At 57.4% G+C, this 15,107-nt stretch overlaps 1 protein-coding gene across 1 annotated transcript in view; it reads left to right on the forward strand.

Annotated features, from left to right (window-relative positions):
* Positions 1-15,107, forward strand: part of MYOM2 (myomesin 2) — an 85,119-nt gene that overhangs the window by 53,220 nt on the left and 16,792 nt on the right. The window contains exons 19-27 of the mRNA XM_066380064.1: positions 799-925; positions 3,323-3,501; positions 4,673-4,787; positions 5,856-6,012; positions 6,103-6,209; positions 8,656-8,700; positions 9,215-9,351; positions 13,469-13,613; positions 13,746-13,805. Of these exons, the coding sequence (XP_066236161.1) occupies positions 799-925; positions 3,323-3,501; positions 4,673-4,787; positions 5,856-6,012; positions 6,103-6,209; positions 8,656-8,700; positions 9,215-9,351; positions 13,469-13,613; positions 13,746-13,805 (1,072 nt within the window). The remainder of the gene's footprint in view (positions 1-798; positions 926-3,322; positions 3,502-4,672; positions 4,788-5,855; positions 6,013-6,102; positions 6,210-8,655; positions 8,701-9,214; positions 9,352-13,468; positions 13,614-13,745; positions 13,806-15,107) is intronic.

Raw genomic sequence — 15,107 nt, forward strand, 5'->3', positions numbered from 1 at the left:
AGGGTTCCTGTGTTTAGGGCCGAGGCTCGGAGCCGCACAGCTGACCTCTGTTACCTTCTGCGCCCACTGCCCCCATCGGGCCCACGGTCCTGAGAGAAGCCCGCTCCTGCTCTGACGGCCTGCTCCTCCCTGGGGAGGGAGGGGGGGGAGGGCTCCGTCTGCAGGAAGGAAGCGTCGACTTCCAGGTGCTGGCTGTGGGGGCGCCCTGGTCTCCCCGGGGAGGGAGGGCTCCGTCTGCAGGGGAGGGGGGGCTCCGTCTGCAGGAAGGAGGCGTCGACTTCCAGGTGCTGGCTGTGGGGGCGCCCTGGTCTCCCCGGGGCACCCCCTGTGGTCCGTGTGTCCCCACCACCTGCTCGGAGCAGGGCAGACAGTCTGAGGTGGAGCCCTTGTCCCCTAAGGGACCCGTGGCCAGTGTGCTGAGAGCCGGGGACAGCCAGCCCAGCCTCACACGGCAGGCCTCCGCCCGGGAGCAGATGCCCTGTGTCCCCTCCCTTGACACCCACGGCTCAGTGTCTGCCAGGCAGCACCCCCTCTCTGAGGCTCAGCTCCCTCTCTGCCAGAGGGCACCCCCATATCTCCTGTGGGAGCCTTTATGGGGCAATGAGGCCGGATCGTAGTGCTCTGTAGTGACCACCACGGGGTAGGGGCATGACCGCCGCCAATGGGGCCATCTAGCCGACAAGGACCCCACCCCGCAGCCATTCTGTACATCGATCACAAACACGTCTTCATCCCTCACATCCCGGGGACTGTGAGGTGGCTTCTATTGCACTTACTAATTTAAACGCCATCTAACAGGTGGAGAACTTGACAGAAGGGTCATTATATGAATTCAAAATTGCCGCCACCAACCTGGTGGGCATCGGGCAGCCCTCGGACCCCAGCGAGCTGTTCAAGTGTGAGGCCTGGACCGCGCCAGAACCGGGTAAGAGGCCGCTCTCCTGCCCCCCCCCCATGCGCCTTGCCCCCCGTGGGGCAGCCTGAGAACCGGGTAAGAGGCCGCTCTCCTGCCCCCCCCCCCCATGCGCCTTGCCCCCCGTGGGGCAGCCTGAGAACCGGGTAAGAGGCCGCTCTCCTGCCCCCCCACACGCCTTGCCCCCCGGGGCAGCCCGAGAACCGGGTAAGAGACTGCTCTCCTGCCCCCCCCACGCGCCTTGCCCCCGTGGGGCAGCCTGAGAACCGGGTAAGAGACTGCTCTCCTGCCCCCCCCACACGCCTTGTCCCCCGGGGCAGCCTGAGAACCGGGTAAGAGACTGCTCTCCTGCCCCCCCCACGCGCCTTGCCCCCGTGGGGCAGCCCGAGAACCGGGTAAGAGGCCGCTCCCTGCCCCCCCCCATGCGCCTTGCCCCCCGTGGGGCAGCCTGAGAACCGGGTAAGAGGCCGCTCTCCTGCCCCCCCACGCCTTGCCCCCGGGGCAGCCCGAGACTTGCTTCCCTGGCCCCAGCCCCACATCAGCGGCGGCCCCACTGGTCTTGGGCGTGAGTGGGTTCTGTCACGTCCCGTCTCGCGTTAGTGCCCGCTGAGCCAGGCTCCCGTGCGGCTGCAGTCAGACTGCCCCATGCACAGTGGGGTGGGGTGCAGGATGGTGTTAGCAGGTGCTGGCCGACCGTGATGAGCGCTGAGCTCTGGGGCACGAGGGCGCGTGTAGAGTGAGGCTGGCTTCCCGGAGTCGGGGACACTGCAGAGGCTCCCGGGCAAGGTCAGGTGTCCAGCCTGCTTCGCCCAGAGAGGGACAGAGACCCTGGAGATGGGTCCCAGGCCGGAGGGGACGTGTGCACGCCAGGCTGAGGCGGGCATGACACCGGGGCTCCCACGTGTGTCCTCTGGATGACGGCATCTCAGGGCCCCTGGTTCTAACGTACGGAATTGTTGCAAGTCAGCGTTTATGAGGACTGCATCGTGGGGCTCCCCTCCGTTTCTCCGCCTCAGCCCACCAGGGAGCTAATGGAGGAAGCAGAGCCAAACACAACAAGTGAAAAAGCTAAAAAATTCACTTTTTTTCCCCAATTTTGTGGCTAGATGATATTGCTTTTTATCTTTTTCTTTTTTAATACTTTTTTTAAATTTAGAAATTGAATTTAAGGAGGTGACATTGGTCCATAAGAACACATAGGTTTGAGCTATACAGCTCCATAGCATGTGAACTGTCAATTGCGTTGTGTGCCCGTCACCCACGGTCAGATCACTGTCCATTCCTGTGTCTGTCCCCCTTGTCCCCTCTGGTGACCACTTCACCTTTATCCATGTCCACGAGTCTCAGTTTCATATCCCACCTCTGTGTGAAGTCATGTAGTGCTCACTGTCTTCTGATTTACTCATTTCACTCAGTATCACGTTTTCAAGGTCCTTCTATGTTGTGGTAAATGTCACTATGTCATTTCTGATGGCTGAGTAGTATTCCATTGTGTATATGTACCACATCTTCTCTGTCGAGGGGCACTTGGGTTGTTTCCATGTCTTGGCCACCGTGAACAATGCTGCGATGAACATGGGGCTGCATGTGTCTTTACGTACCAATGTTTACGAGTGTTTTTGGGGTATATGCCCAGTAAAGGGATTGCTGGGTCATATGGTAGTTCTATTCTTAGTATTTTGAGGAACCACCATACTGTCTCCCATAATGGCCATACCATAAAACAGAAGAAGAAGCAATGCTCTCTAACAACATTTTACGAGGCCAATAAAACCCTGATTCCAAAACCTGCGAGGACAATGCAAGGAAAGAAAACTGCAGACAATCTCTCGGGGGCCTTTTTGAGGCTCAATCTAGAGTGACCGTGCCTCAGGCCAGGACACAGGGTGACGCAGGCTCAGGTGGAGCCGCCCACCTTTCCTCCACACCCGGGGGTCAGCACCGCACCCTGAGAGTGGCTTTGGGTGTCGGCAGAGAGCAGAGCTGAGACCACATGGTGGTGACCAGGGGTAGCAGTTGGCTGACAGGTGGCAGGCAGGCATCCCGCCCAGTGGGTGGGGGACAGCAGGCCTGCCTTTGCTGTGCACACTTCTGTCTGCGAAGCGCCCCTGCTGGTCCAGAGTGAGTGAGGGGGGCTCGTGAGTTGCTCCGAGGAGGCCCACAGTTCCCCGGACACCTCATTGGTGCGGCTGCAGGGCCAGCCGGTCAGACTCTGCCCTCAGCACCGTGCTCGGCCGGCTCCTCCTGGGGAAGGTGGCCTGTCCTGTGACCAGTGGCCTGTCCTGTGACCAGTGGCCTGTCCTGTGACCAGCAGCCGTAGTGGCGTCTGTGGACAGAGGTGTCCGCTGAGCGCCCTTGGGCACCCGCTCGCTGCCCGTGGCCCCTGACCCAGCCCCCCCCCCATCTCAGGCCCCGCCTACGACCTGACCTTCTGCGAGGTCCGGGACACGTCGCTGGTGCTGCTGTGGAAAGCGCCCGTGTACGCGGGCAGCAGCGCCGTGTCTGGGTACTTCGTGGACTACAAGGAAGACGGTTCTGAAGAATGGACCAGCGCCAGCGAGGTGCCAACTGCCAACCGGTATTTAAAGGTGAGGGCGCTCCTTCACGGTCTCTGCCTCCTGGGAAGAGGGGTTTGATCGCTGCCGCAGACCACCCCTCGGGAGCTCGGCCCAGGGGGTGCAGGGACCGTGCCCGAGTGCAGTGTCAGCACCAGGACAGCGCCCGGCCAGGCCGCGGTTGGGTCTCTGCTCGGCGCCCTCTGTGCCTCCCCTGGGGGCTGGCATTACGGTGTCTCCCCCCTGCAGCCCACACTGAGCGTGCGCAGGTCATGGGGTTGGCGGTGAAGGAAACCTGACACACGGACTTACACATGTGTGATCTGCATGCACGTGTGCACAGTTTTACTGCAGTTGGCAGAGTTATAACAGGGAACTTGCTCTCTCCTCTCTCTAAATAGTTGCATTTTAGCCCTTAAATTTACCAGTCACTGGGGTCAGCCGTGACCACCGTCCTGAGGCCTGTCCCCTTGGCTCACAGCCCCGCTGGGACTTTGTTCTCTGGGTCGTGGGCTCTGTGGTGTGACACAGACTGAGAAGTGACACGTGCCCACCCTTAGAGAAAGGCCACACCTGAGTGGGCACCCCGCTACACGGGGGCAGGGTGGGGGTGGTCCGCCCCCTTCCGGAAGTCAGGGGTGGTAGGAAACAAGATTGATTTAATTAGGAGTATATCAGCTTTTAGGAATCGAGCTAAACACATTGGTTAGGAATTTAGCAGGTTCATATTTTACTTATGCTTATCAGTGCAGATTACACTGCACATGATCAATATTGGTATCACGAGAGAGTGATCAAATTGTGATGTGCCCAAAGGATGGGACGTTTTTGCAGTTAAAATTCAGTTTTACAAATATGTCAAGTAATTCTCTACATCAGGTTAGAAACTAGAGGACATCATTTCAGTTCCGCTTTAAAACATGCGAAGAGAAAGGAGAGAGAGCATCAACATCGTCCCAAAGTCAGGTTCTGGGTGTGAGCCTGTCACCTGCTGTTCTAGCCGCTACGCTCAGTGACCCGTTCTCCGGGAGGAATATGCTTCTTTTTTCTTTTCTTTTTCTTTTCTTTTCTTTTTTTTTCTTTTCTTTCTCTCTTTTTTTCTCTTTTTTTTTTTTTTTAAGAAAGGGTGTTCATTATGAAACGTTGAAAAGAACAAAGTCCTCCCATTTATCTATTCACGTGGCTTTTCCTCCACCCTCTCCAGGTCTGTGACCTGCACCAAGGGAAAACCTACGTCTTCCGAGTGCGGGCCGTGAACAGCAGTGGCGTGGGGACTCCATCGGACACGTCCGAGCCAGTGCTGGTGGAGGCCAGGCCCGGTGAGTGAAACGGGGGACAGCCGTGCTTGAGGGGGGACCCTGGATGTGAGTGTGGATGAACACATAGCGGGTGGGTGGCCGGAGTCCTGTCCGGTTTATAGAGGAAATAGCCCGAGTCCTCTGAGCCTGTGGGCTGCCCCCGGCGTCTGGAGAGGGCACGAGGGCCTGTGTGTGGTCAGCCGAGTCCTCTGAGCCTGTGGGCTGCCCCCGGCGTCCGGAGAGGGCACGAGGGCCTGTGTGCGGTCAGCCGGGTCTTCACGTGACGGGTGAAATGTCACGTCAGGTCACGGTGGTCTGCTAGTCACTGCTGTCTTTGGAGCAGGAAGTTACAGAGTCCTTGGTGACTTATTTGGTTGCAAGTAAGGGAAGCCCCAGTGAGGTGACCTGGACGGGGACTTACTTCTGAGGGTGGGACACGCTCACGGGGTGTGAGGGGAGGAGTGTGTCGGAGTCGTGGACAGCGGGGGAGCACAGACGGTAAGAGCACGTCTGCTCTCGTCTCCTCTCTCTGGACACCTGCCGCGTTTATCCTGCACCCGGTCTTCTGAGCGTCCCCGTCCTCAGGGTGACCGCCAGTGTCCGTATGTGCCTGGCCTCAGTCACACTCGCGGGGTGGGGGAGGCTGAGATGCCTCCTCCCATTCCTCATTCCTAAGAGCAGATCTCACTGGCCTGGGTTGGACCAGGTGTTCACCTTGGTCAAAAAGTCACAAAAATACCTCCTTTATTCCCCCTTTAAAAAGTAAAGTGGGCAGAGAACTGCCTGCACCCGGGTGGCCGTGAGGGGCGACCTCAGAGAGGAAGGGGGTCTTCACGGCCAGGACCGGCAGCGCCCTAGACGCTCTTGGTAGTCATGGATACACAGAGGGAGCCGGCAGCGCCCTAGACGCTCTTGGTAGTCATGGATACAGAGCGGTGGGGACTCCCCATCAGTCCCTGCCCTAACGTCCTGGAGGACGACTCGATGTCAGATGAGCTCACCCGTGCCACCACCCCCGCCCCGAGAGGAGCGCCCGTGGGACCCCGCGTCCCCCAGCCTCACGGGCTCCACTCGGGTCCCTGCCCGCAGGGACCAAGGAGGTCAGCGCGGGGGTGGACGAGGAGGGCAACATCTTCCTGAGCTTCGACTGCCCGGAGATGACGGACGCCTCCCAGTTCACGTGGTGCAAATCCTACGAGGAGATCGGGGACGGCGAGAAGTTCAGGATCGACACGGTCGGGGACCAGTGAGTCCCCACCTTGCAGCCGGGGGTCGGGACCCGTTAGGAACGCGGACGGACACGAAGAATGAACGCCCTCTGTGTCTCTCTCTGCAGCTCGAGGCTGTACTTCCAGAACCCGGACGTCGGGGACCTGGGGACTTACTCTGTGTCTGTGAGCGACACGGACGGTGTGTCCTCCAGCTTCGTCCTGGACGAGGGAGGTAATGTCGGCGGGGCGCTGGCGGGCCCTCTGGGCTGGCGACGGGTTCAGAGATGGGCACTCATGTTGAAAAGGCTTCTTTGCTTAAGAAAAAGGGTGTGGGCCCTGGCCAGTTGGCTCAGTGGTAGAGCATTGGCCCAGCGTGTGGAAGTCCCGGGTTCGATTCCCGGCCAGGGCACACAGGAGAAGCGCCCATCTGCTTCTCCACCCCTCCCCCTCTCCTTCCTCTCTGTCTCTCTCTTCCCCTCCCGCAGCCAAGGCTCCATTGAAGCAAAGTTGGCCCGGGTGCTGAGGATGGCTCCATGGCCTCTGCCTCAGGTGCTAGAATGGCTCTGGTCACAACAGAGCAACGCCCCAGATGGGCAGAGCATCGCCCCCCCCCCCCCGTAGGCGTGCCGGGTGGATCCCAGTTGGTGCATGTGGGAGTCTGTCTCTCTGCCTCGCTGCTTCTCACTTCAGAAAAATATATATAAAAAAAGAAAGGAAGGAATAACAAGGGTGTGTGTTTGTGGGAGGTGGGGGTGGGGACTATTTATATAAGGCAGACCTCAGACACAGTCCAGAGCTTGTCCTCTGTCCCAGGAGCTGTGGCCCACACACAGGGCCCTTAGCCCGATTGCTCTGCAGTTATGGGCCCGTAGTCGGGCGCGTGGGAGGTGGTGTGTTAGCAAACAAGCCAGTAGAATGAACGTGAGGTTCAGGTGAAGTGAGGAGACTCCTCCCCTCTCTCCTCCCCACGCCGAATAATCTGGTGGCAAAGAAAACCAGATCTGCCGGTACTTCTGTGCGTGAGGCGGTGTTTTGTTGACACGGGCAGAGTCTCATTCCCCCGTGAGGAGAGACGAGGGGAGACGGGAAGACTGTTCTCTGGGCCTCGGGGGGAGCGGTCGTGTCCTGTCGGTCGCTGGGTTGGCAAACCCCAGATGCGGGTTCGTTTCCTGCCTGGGCTCCTGGTTCTGTGGTCCGCCCTTACCTGCCCTTGCATCGGGGTGGGCCAACCTTGCCGGTGCTTTCAGTGAGTGGTCAGTGTGGCGGGGAGCCCTGGGCAGCACCGGGCAGGACCCCCGAGTCTCCACAGCATTGGGTCTTTAGGGTGCCGGCGTTTCTGTGTCCCCTGTGGAAGTGCCCGGCCTTCTGGGCGCCTTAAGCTGGAGAAGTGCACCCTCCCCTCCCTGTCCACTGGCATCTTGGTGGCAGCGTGCTGAGCGCAGTCCCCGGGAAGCTGGCACAGGATGGGTGCCTGGTGGGGCAGGAACAGCATTCAAGGGTTTGGAAACCTGCAGGTCTGGCTTGGATGTTGGGGGATGTTGGGTTGGCTCATGCAGACTTCACCAGACTCAGCAGGGTAAGGGGGGAGCTCTGTACTGTCCACCTCTGGGGTCCACTGTGGGCTGGCCCCAAGTGCTGCTCCCTGAGCTGCCTCTTCTGACCCTAAGGTGGTGGCCCTCAAATAGTTTTTTTCTTCCCACAAAACGTCCCTAAAGAATTCTGAATTACAGTGTTCTCCTCTGCACCATTTTACAGGTTACGGATGAGGTTTCACCTTAATTTTAAATATATAGTTGCAGAGGACGAACATCTCCAGCATATTTTAAATCTAATAGGGACCTTGGAGCTGCCAGCTCACCTGACCTGATTTGTGGGGGTGCCCACGATCAGCCCTAGACGGGAGGCTCTGTGCCTGCGGCCAGGCCGTGCCCAGACTGGGTGACTTTGTGTCAGGGAGAGCCTGGCTCCATCTTTCAGCTCAGATAAACATGTTCACCCACGGCTCTGGCCATGGTCTCATTTCTAAATTCTAATTTTAAGAAGGAAGGAAGAAAGAAGAAGGAAGGGAGGGAGTAAGAGAGGAAGGAAGGAAGGAAGGAAGGAAAGAAGGGAGGAAGGAAGGAGAGAAACAGGGAAAGATGAAGAAATGGCTTAGAACCTTCCATTTCTGTTGACTTGCCCTTTGGACGCTCTCAGGAACAATGCATTCTACGTCGTCATGACTGACGGATCCTCATGGTGACACACCACGGTGAAGCCCTGGGTTGGGGAGAGAGGTGTTGGAGGCGGGCATCTGAAAGGGGTCGGCAGTCACAGACCACCAGCACCTTCTCAGCCAGATCGATGTGAGGGCGGAGTCCCCCTGAAATGAGCAAACCCAGGAACAGACCTTCTGCTGCAGGGACTTGCCTGCCCACAGCCCCAGCCCCTGCACCCAGGACCTCTGCCCTAGCGTGTCCTAAATGGTCCCTTTAGGAAGGTGGACGACTGGCTGATTTATGGAAGACCACACGGAGGTTAAAGTGACCCCCAGGCCCTTTCCCGTCTGGTTGAAGTTCCTTTCACGTCCTCGATTAAATCTGGGGCCGTAGTCTCCGCTGCTGTTAGCCTTGTAATTGCTTGCAAACCTCTGTGGACGCAGGGGTCAGAATCAACGGACGTGCTTTTCTTCCTCGTAGAGTTTGAACGTCTGATGACGCTGAGCAATGAGATCAAAAACCCCAGTAAGTGAGCCCAGACCTGGATGCCACGACCGCACGGGGTAGGGTGTGTCCTCTGTGTGGGGTGCTCCCTCAGTGGCACTGGGGAGGGGTGGCCTCGTTTCCCACCCCAGCCTACAGGCTTGTTACCTCATCACCTGAGTACTAGCTTCTGTTGAACTTGTAGACATTTTCACTGAGTAGAGAGTATTTTGAATTTGGGGTTCAGTGTGGCCACCTGCCACATGGGACCCTAACGGCACTGAACGTGGAGAGATTGCTTCCCCTGCACCCCTGGGCCCCCCGAGAGCGCTGGACGCCGCCTGCCCGCACGCAGGGCTCCCCCGTGTGGGCTCCAGACCCACAGGCTGGCGGGAGTCCTGTCTGGTTCTCGGGCCTCACCCTCCAGTTCAGCGCTCGGGGCTTCACATTCCGGACAAGTTATATGAGCCCCCCGGGGGGTTTCTACAGCGAGCTGCCCCCTCCCCTCCTGTCAGGGGGCTCGTGCTGACCCCCCGCCCCCCCCGTCTCTCCGCAGCGATCCCTCTGAAGTCAGAACTGGCCTACGAGATCTTCGATCGGGGCCAGGTTCGCTTCTGGCTGCAGGCTGAGCAGCTGTCACCAGATGCCACCTTCAGATTCGTCATCAACGACAGAGAAGTCTCCGACAGCGACGTGAGTGCATGTGCGTGTGCGTCTGTGTGTGTGCGTGTGCGTCTGTGCGTGTGCGTGTGTGTACACATGTGTGTGCGTGTGTGTACACGTGTGTGCGTGCGTGTGTGTGTGCGTGCGTGCGTGCGGGTGCCCTGGCTCCGCGGAGGTAGGTCACTCACTCACGCTACGCAGTCTGTGCGTCTCCGTCCCTGCTCACCTGCAGAAACTGGGGGAGGGAGGCTGACGGTGTGGATGAGGGAGGCGCCTGGCTCTGGCCGAGCTCAGAGGTTTGCTCCGGGTTCGATGAGAGATCAGGGGTCTTTTCAGTCCAAGCCCACTGGAGTGAAGAGATGACCATCTACGTCTTGGAGGCGTCCAGTTTGGTTTTATGAAAAGACCCAGGTTCCGGGGGGAGCCGGGCCTGGGGGATCTTCTCGAGGGGCCGGTTTATAGACTCTGGGCAGCAGCTGAGGCAGGCACGTGTTCATGCTGCGTGGGGAGCGCCCGCTGGCCGAGAGGCTCCGTGGAGGTGGACGTGGAGGTGGAGGTGGAGGTGGACGTGGAGGTGGACGTGGAGGTGGAGGTGGAGGTGGAGGTGGACGTGGAGGTGGAGGTGGAGGTGGACGTGGAGGTGAAGGTGGAGGTGGAGGTGGACGTGGAGGTTGAGGTGGACGTGGAGGTGGAGGTGGACGTGGAGGTGGACGGCATCTTTCTGCTGCTTCCCTGACCTTCCAGCTGCCCTCCTGGCAGACCGGGGGACAGAGCAAGCAGCAGAGCGGCCAGAAACGCTTGCCGTGTGCGTGGGTGCCGGGCACAAACACCGCCGGGGGCCACCTCCCCTCATCCGGGGCGAGTCCTGCAGTTGTTACGGGCGTTCCTTCTGGGGCTGTGGAACCTGGACGAGGTGGAGGTCTCGTTTCTCTCCTCTGATCACCGTAGCACCCCTGGGGCCCGGTCAGGGACGACCTCGCTGACGGAAGCTTCTGTGGTCAGGAGCGAGCTGACCTGTTTTCCTCCTCTGTTCCGGGTCATGGTGCTCAGGGCTCGGGGTCGTTGGTCCACTGCGCCTCCTTCCAAGTCCCGAATGTGTCGTGCCTTTGCCTGCTGCACAGATATTCACCGGACGCTTGAGATGCAGGAGTCGGCCACGCCATGTGGGCGGCCCGTCCATTTCTCTGAGCTGGGCTCCTCCTCCCTGGTCCAGCCTTTGTGTCTGATGGTCATCTTGTGACGCAGAACCCGGGGGTGGACAGAGGTCATGGGATCATTCATAGCCAGCCTGTCTCTCCCAGGAGGACAGTGACACACGTCAGGGTCATGCACAGGGGGGCCTGGCTCGCAGGGAGAGGGGGTGTGGTGTCCTCCTGGCTGCAGGGAAGCCAGCAGGTGGGCGTTGTCTGCGGGCACGTCCTGTGTGACCCGGGTAAGGGCAGGTGCCTCCTGACACAGAGCTCACGCTAGGAAGTGAAGGGAACTGGGTGGGATCTCACTTGAGCTGCAGGGACCCTTCGAGTCCCGTGTCCCACGTGCGGCAGGGAGCGCGCTTCAAACCCCGCGTCCCCGCCGCACGCTGCTCTCCGGGAAGATGGCTGGGCCACTTCACGTCGGGTCCTCCAAATTCAGACGTCAACCCTCAAAGCTATGAAGACACTCACGGGCCCTGGCAAGGCGTCCCCATTGCAGCTGTCCTGTCCCGGCCCACTTCTCGTCCCCTCCCAGAAGCCCCTGGGTCTCCAGGGTGGTGACAGCCTGTCGCCATCTCCTGTGCTCAGTGCCGTTTCTTCCTTCCTTCCTTCCTTCCTTCCTTCCTCCCTCCCTCCCTCCCTCCCTCCCTCCCTTCCCTCCTTCCCTCCCTTCCTTCCCTCCCTCCCTTCCCTCCCTTCCTTCCCTCCTTCCCCCTTTCTTTCTTTCTTTCTTTCTTTCTTTCTTTCTTTCTTTCTTTCTTTCTTTCTTCTCTCTCTCTGTCTCTCTCTCTCTCTCTTTCTTTCTTTTTTCTTTTTTGTGGCAGAGACAGAGAGAGTCAGAGAGAGGGACAGATAGGGACAGACAGACAGAAAGGGAGAGAGATGAGAAACATCAATTCCTCGTTGCAGTTCTTTAGTTGTCCATTGATTGCTTTCTCATATGTGCCTTGACCGGGGGGCTACAGCAGACTGAGTGACCCCTTGCTCAAGCCAGTGACCTTGGGTCCAAGCTGGTGAGCCTTGCTCAAACCAGATGAGTCCGCGCTCAAGCTGGCAACCTCAGGGTCTCAAAGCCGGGTCCTCTGGGTCCTAGTCCGACGCCCCGTCCACTGCACCACCACCCGGTCAGGCTCAGTGCCGTTTCTTCCGACGACCTCTCTCTCCTCAGAAAGCACCCCGAGGCTGGGCTTCTCCCTCCTTCTGTCCCTCCCTCTCAGCTTGTGTATCAACCTCCTGTTCCCGTTTCCCGTTCAGAAAACATCTAGGTGACCACGTCCGAGGACACGCTGTGTACTTTACACATGTCTGAAATAATATTGGAATTTCTAATTGTGAGGGTGATATTTTTTGTGTGTGTTTGCTGGAAGTGAAGGCCTGGGCTGTCCTCACTCGAATCCTGAAAGTCGTGTTTGATTGAAACAGACCCAGAAATGTCCCAGGTACCCACTGGGAGCACGGGGCCTCCGCTTCCATTCCCAGCGACACCAGCGTTTATTCTGCCAGACCGCAGAGAGGGATGTGAACCTGCCTCGTGGGGTTATCTCAGGCTGAGGAATACCACTTCAACCAGAGAGGGACGGAGAGAAGAGACAGTTAACAGTGTGTTAGGAGAGAGCAAGGGGCACGTCTCAGGCTGAGGAATACCACTTCAACCAGAGAGGGACGGAGAGAAGATACAGTTAACAGTGTGTTAGGAGAGGGCAAGGGGCACGTCTCAGGCTGAGGAATACCACTTCAACCAGAGAGGGACGGAGAGAAGAGACAGTTAACAGTGTGTTAGGAGAGGGCAAGGGGCATGTCTGAATGCGGACGTAGCTGAGATTTGGAGAAGCCGGAGGCGTTAGGCGGGACTCAGGCAGGTGGATCCCGGAATGAGTCCGAGGAGGGAGAGTCGGGGGAAGGACAAGGGGCAGCCACCCTGCTGTCCACCCGTGTCCAGAGCTGGCAGTCCGCCCGCCTGGCCTTGGACGTGGCAGGCACCGCTGGACACTGCACGTGGAGTGAGCGGAGGCCAGTGCAGGGCTTGTCTGGACAGTGACAGTGGGAAGATGCAGGAACAAGGCTGTCCTGGGAGAAAACTTCCCAGCCTCACTCAGCAGCATCGGGAGACGTGGACGGGAACGGGCTGACCAGCCACAGACGCCGTGCTCACTAGTGATGCCGGAAACGCGTGTTGGGTATTGAGTGCTGCTGGGCACCATGACGAGGGACACAGTCCAGGTTCTCAGGATGCCCCCTCCAGCAAGACAGACGGGGGCAGGAAGACCACTGGACCCATGTCCGATGAGGGGCTGGGGGGGCGCCCATGGGATGTGTGCTCAACTGAACTCCAAGGTCAAGTCCAGGAGAGTCCTCCTTGAGCGCGTCCTGAGGGAACGGGGCGGCCACAGGGCGAGCGTGGGGAGCGTGGGGAGCGCTCTGCCCGGCCGGGGAAGGTGCGCGGGGTGCGGGGCGCGGGGTGCGGGGCACAGGGGCTGGAAAGGCACAGGCCCCCTCACGTCAGGCTTCTGCCCGGGGCAGGAAGCCTGTGTGTGGCTCTGAGTCCTGGGAACTGAGGACAGCGTGGTTGTGAAGGTCACTGCGTTCATTGTTGCTGCACGTGACACCGTTAGTTTATTTTGCCCCGTGCTTTTAATTGTCTCTGGTGAAGTGCATGCCGGTGGGCGGGGCAGGGGAGGGGAGGGGGCGTTTTTACTGGAGCCTTCCGGCCACAGGTCCCCCTCCCCTCACCCTGGTCCCTCGCCAGGACTGGGGATTTCTCCCCAAATTCATATTTCTGTCCCGTATTCGATGTTTGGATCACCGAGGGGTTTAGTGGATTGTTTCACTTCCTGTTTCCTGTGCCTCACAATCCCCAACAACGATGCAAGAGGTGATGTCACCGTTCAGTGTCAGAGATAAAGCCGGGAGAGAGGGGTTTTCACGGTGGCACTGTCTCTCCTCCGGCTTTCCAGACGCACAGGATTAAGTGTGACAAGTCGACAGGCATCATCGAGATGGTGATGGATCAGTTCACTACTGACAACGAGGGCACCTACACCGTGCAGATCCACGACGGGAAAGCCAAGAGCCAGTCTTCTCTGGTCCTTATCGGAGACGGTAGGGAGACCGAGGGTTCCACACGTCCATAAAAAAAAAAGAAAAAAGATTCATAGCAAATTCTCTTCACTGGAGAGAAACAAACATCTTATGTTTCGTTTGTCTGTTTTTCCCTGTCCACGTGGAGTTCAGCGTTCAGGGCTGTCCTGGAGGAGGCTGAGTTTCAGAGGAAAGAATTCCTCAGGAAACAAGGTAGGCATTGACTGGCTCGCGCCCGAGTAGCACATGGCGAAGACTTAGGGTTTGAATGTGTAGGTGAAGCAATCCCTCCCCGATGACCAATGACTCGATGCTGTCTTCATGGGCCAGCAGTTGGACCATTTCTAATCTCCAGATGTTAGGGTCCTTTCCTGTTCTTTGACCTTTTCCTCTATTTCATCTGGATATTTTTCCTTGATTTTTTTTTTTTTTTTGCCTTTAAAACCTTAGACTCTATTGTTTAAAGTCCACGTGTGCTGTCACTCTGCGTGTCAAGGGAGGGACCGACTTACCCAGGCTCAGTGTCTGACTTGTTAACTAACTAGTCTCTTTTTCACACGGCTGGGAGATAATATTTTTCCCAAACACGCATTTCCATCAGGGGGTGCCTTGGGTTAGACACTTGAAGGACTCCACGCCTGTCAGATAGGCTCCCCTCCTGCTGAACCAGATGTGTTCCCCCCACGCCCCCGGGCCAGCTTTCTGGATGAGCCGGCTGGTTTACGTAATCTCTCCGTGGGGCTGGCCCAGTCCGCCTCCCTGTGGCGCTCTGAGGCCAGCCCTGGGCCCCTCTGGCCTCACCTACCATTTTGGGGTTTGTGACTTGAGCTCTTGTGTTTTCTGTCACGTCCATAACACCTCCTCCAGGCAGAACTCGGTCCTTAGCAGACAACCTTTAGAGGAAACAATACATTGCAGATATATTGTTTTAAAAATACATACTCACCAGCTACAAAGAAAAAATGGATCTATTTTAGAGCCTGAAAAATAACCCAATGGCCTATTTTTTTACGGGATTTTAAAAATATGGGATTTCTATGCCTTTTGAAAATAAATTAGTATATGGATTATGAAATATGACACCAAAACATTCTTTTTATTTTTGTTGTTAGTTATTTTTAGTAGTCAAAATACATGTTTCATTTCACTCTTTTTCTACATTCTGAAGTTTTTAAGTTTGTAGAATATGTTTATATGAAAGAATTCAATCAATACTTTCTAAAGCTGCCTGTATCCTTGTGTTGAGTGGGCTAGTAACATTCTTTCTTGTATATGATTTACATACTTCTGCATTTGTTTCAGATAAAAATATTTTTAAAATACATAAATCCATATTTGGTTTCAAAATATGATGCTTTTATCAAATTGCTGGTCAAGCTACATTTCTTCACCTTCTCTGTACTGATTCTCCCATTTTTAAGTTTTTACACACCAGCCCGTTGGGCGTTCAGTTAGACGTGCGCCCTGAGAAGAGACAGGTCTCCCTTCCTCCTTCTGGGGAGCAGGAGGTCAGAC

Source organism: Saccopteryx leptura, chromosome 4 (assembly GCF_036850995.1).
Source record: "Saccopteryx leptura isolate mSacLep1 chromosome 4, mSacLep1_pri_phased_curated, whole genome shotgun sequence".
In the NCBI taxonomy this organism is placed as follows: Eukaryota; Metazoa; Chordata; class Mammalia; order Chiroptera; family Emballonuridae; genus Saccopteryx; species Saccopteryx leptura.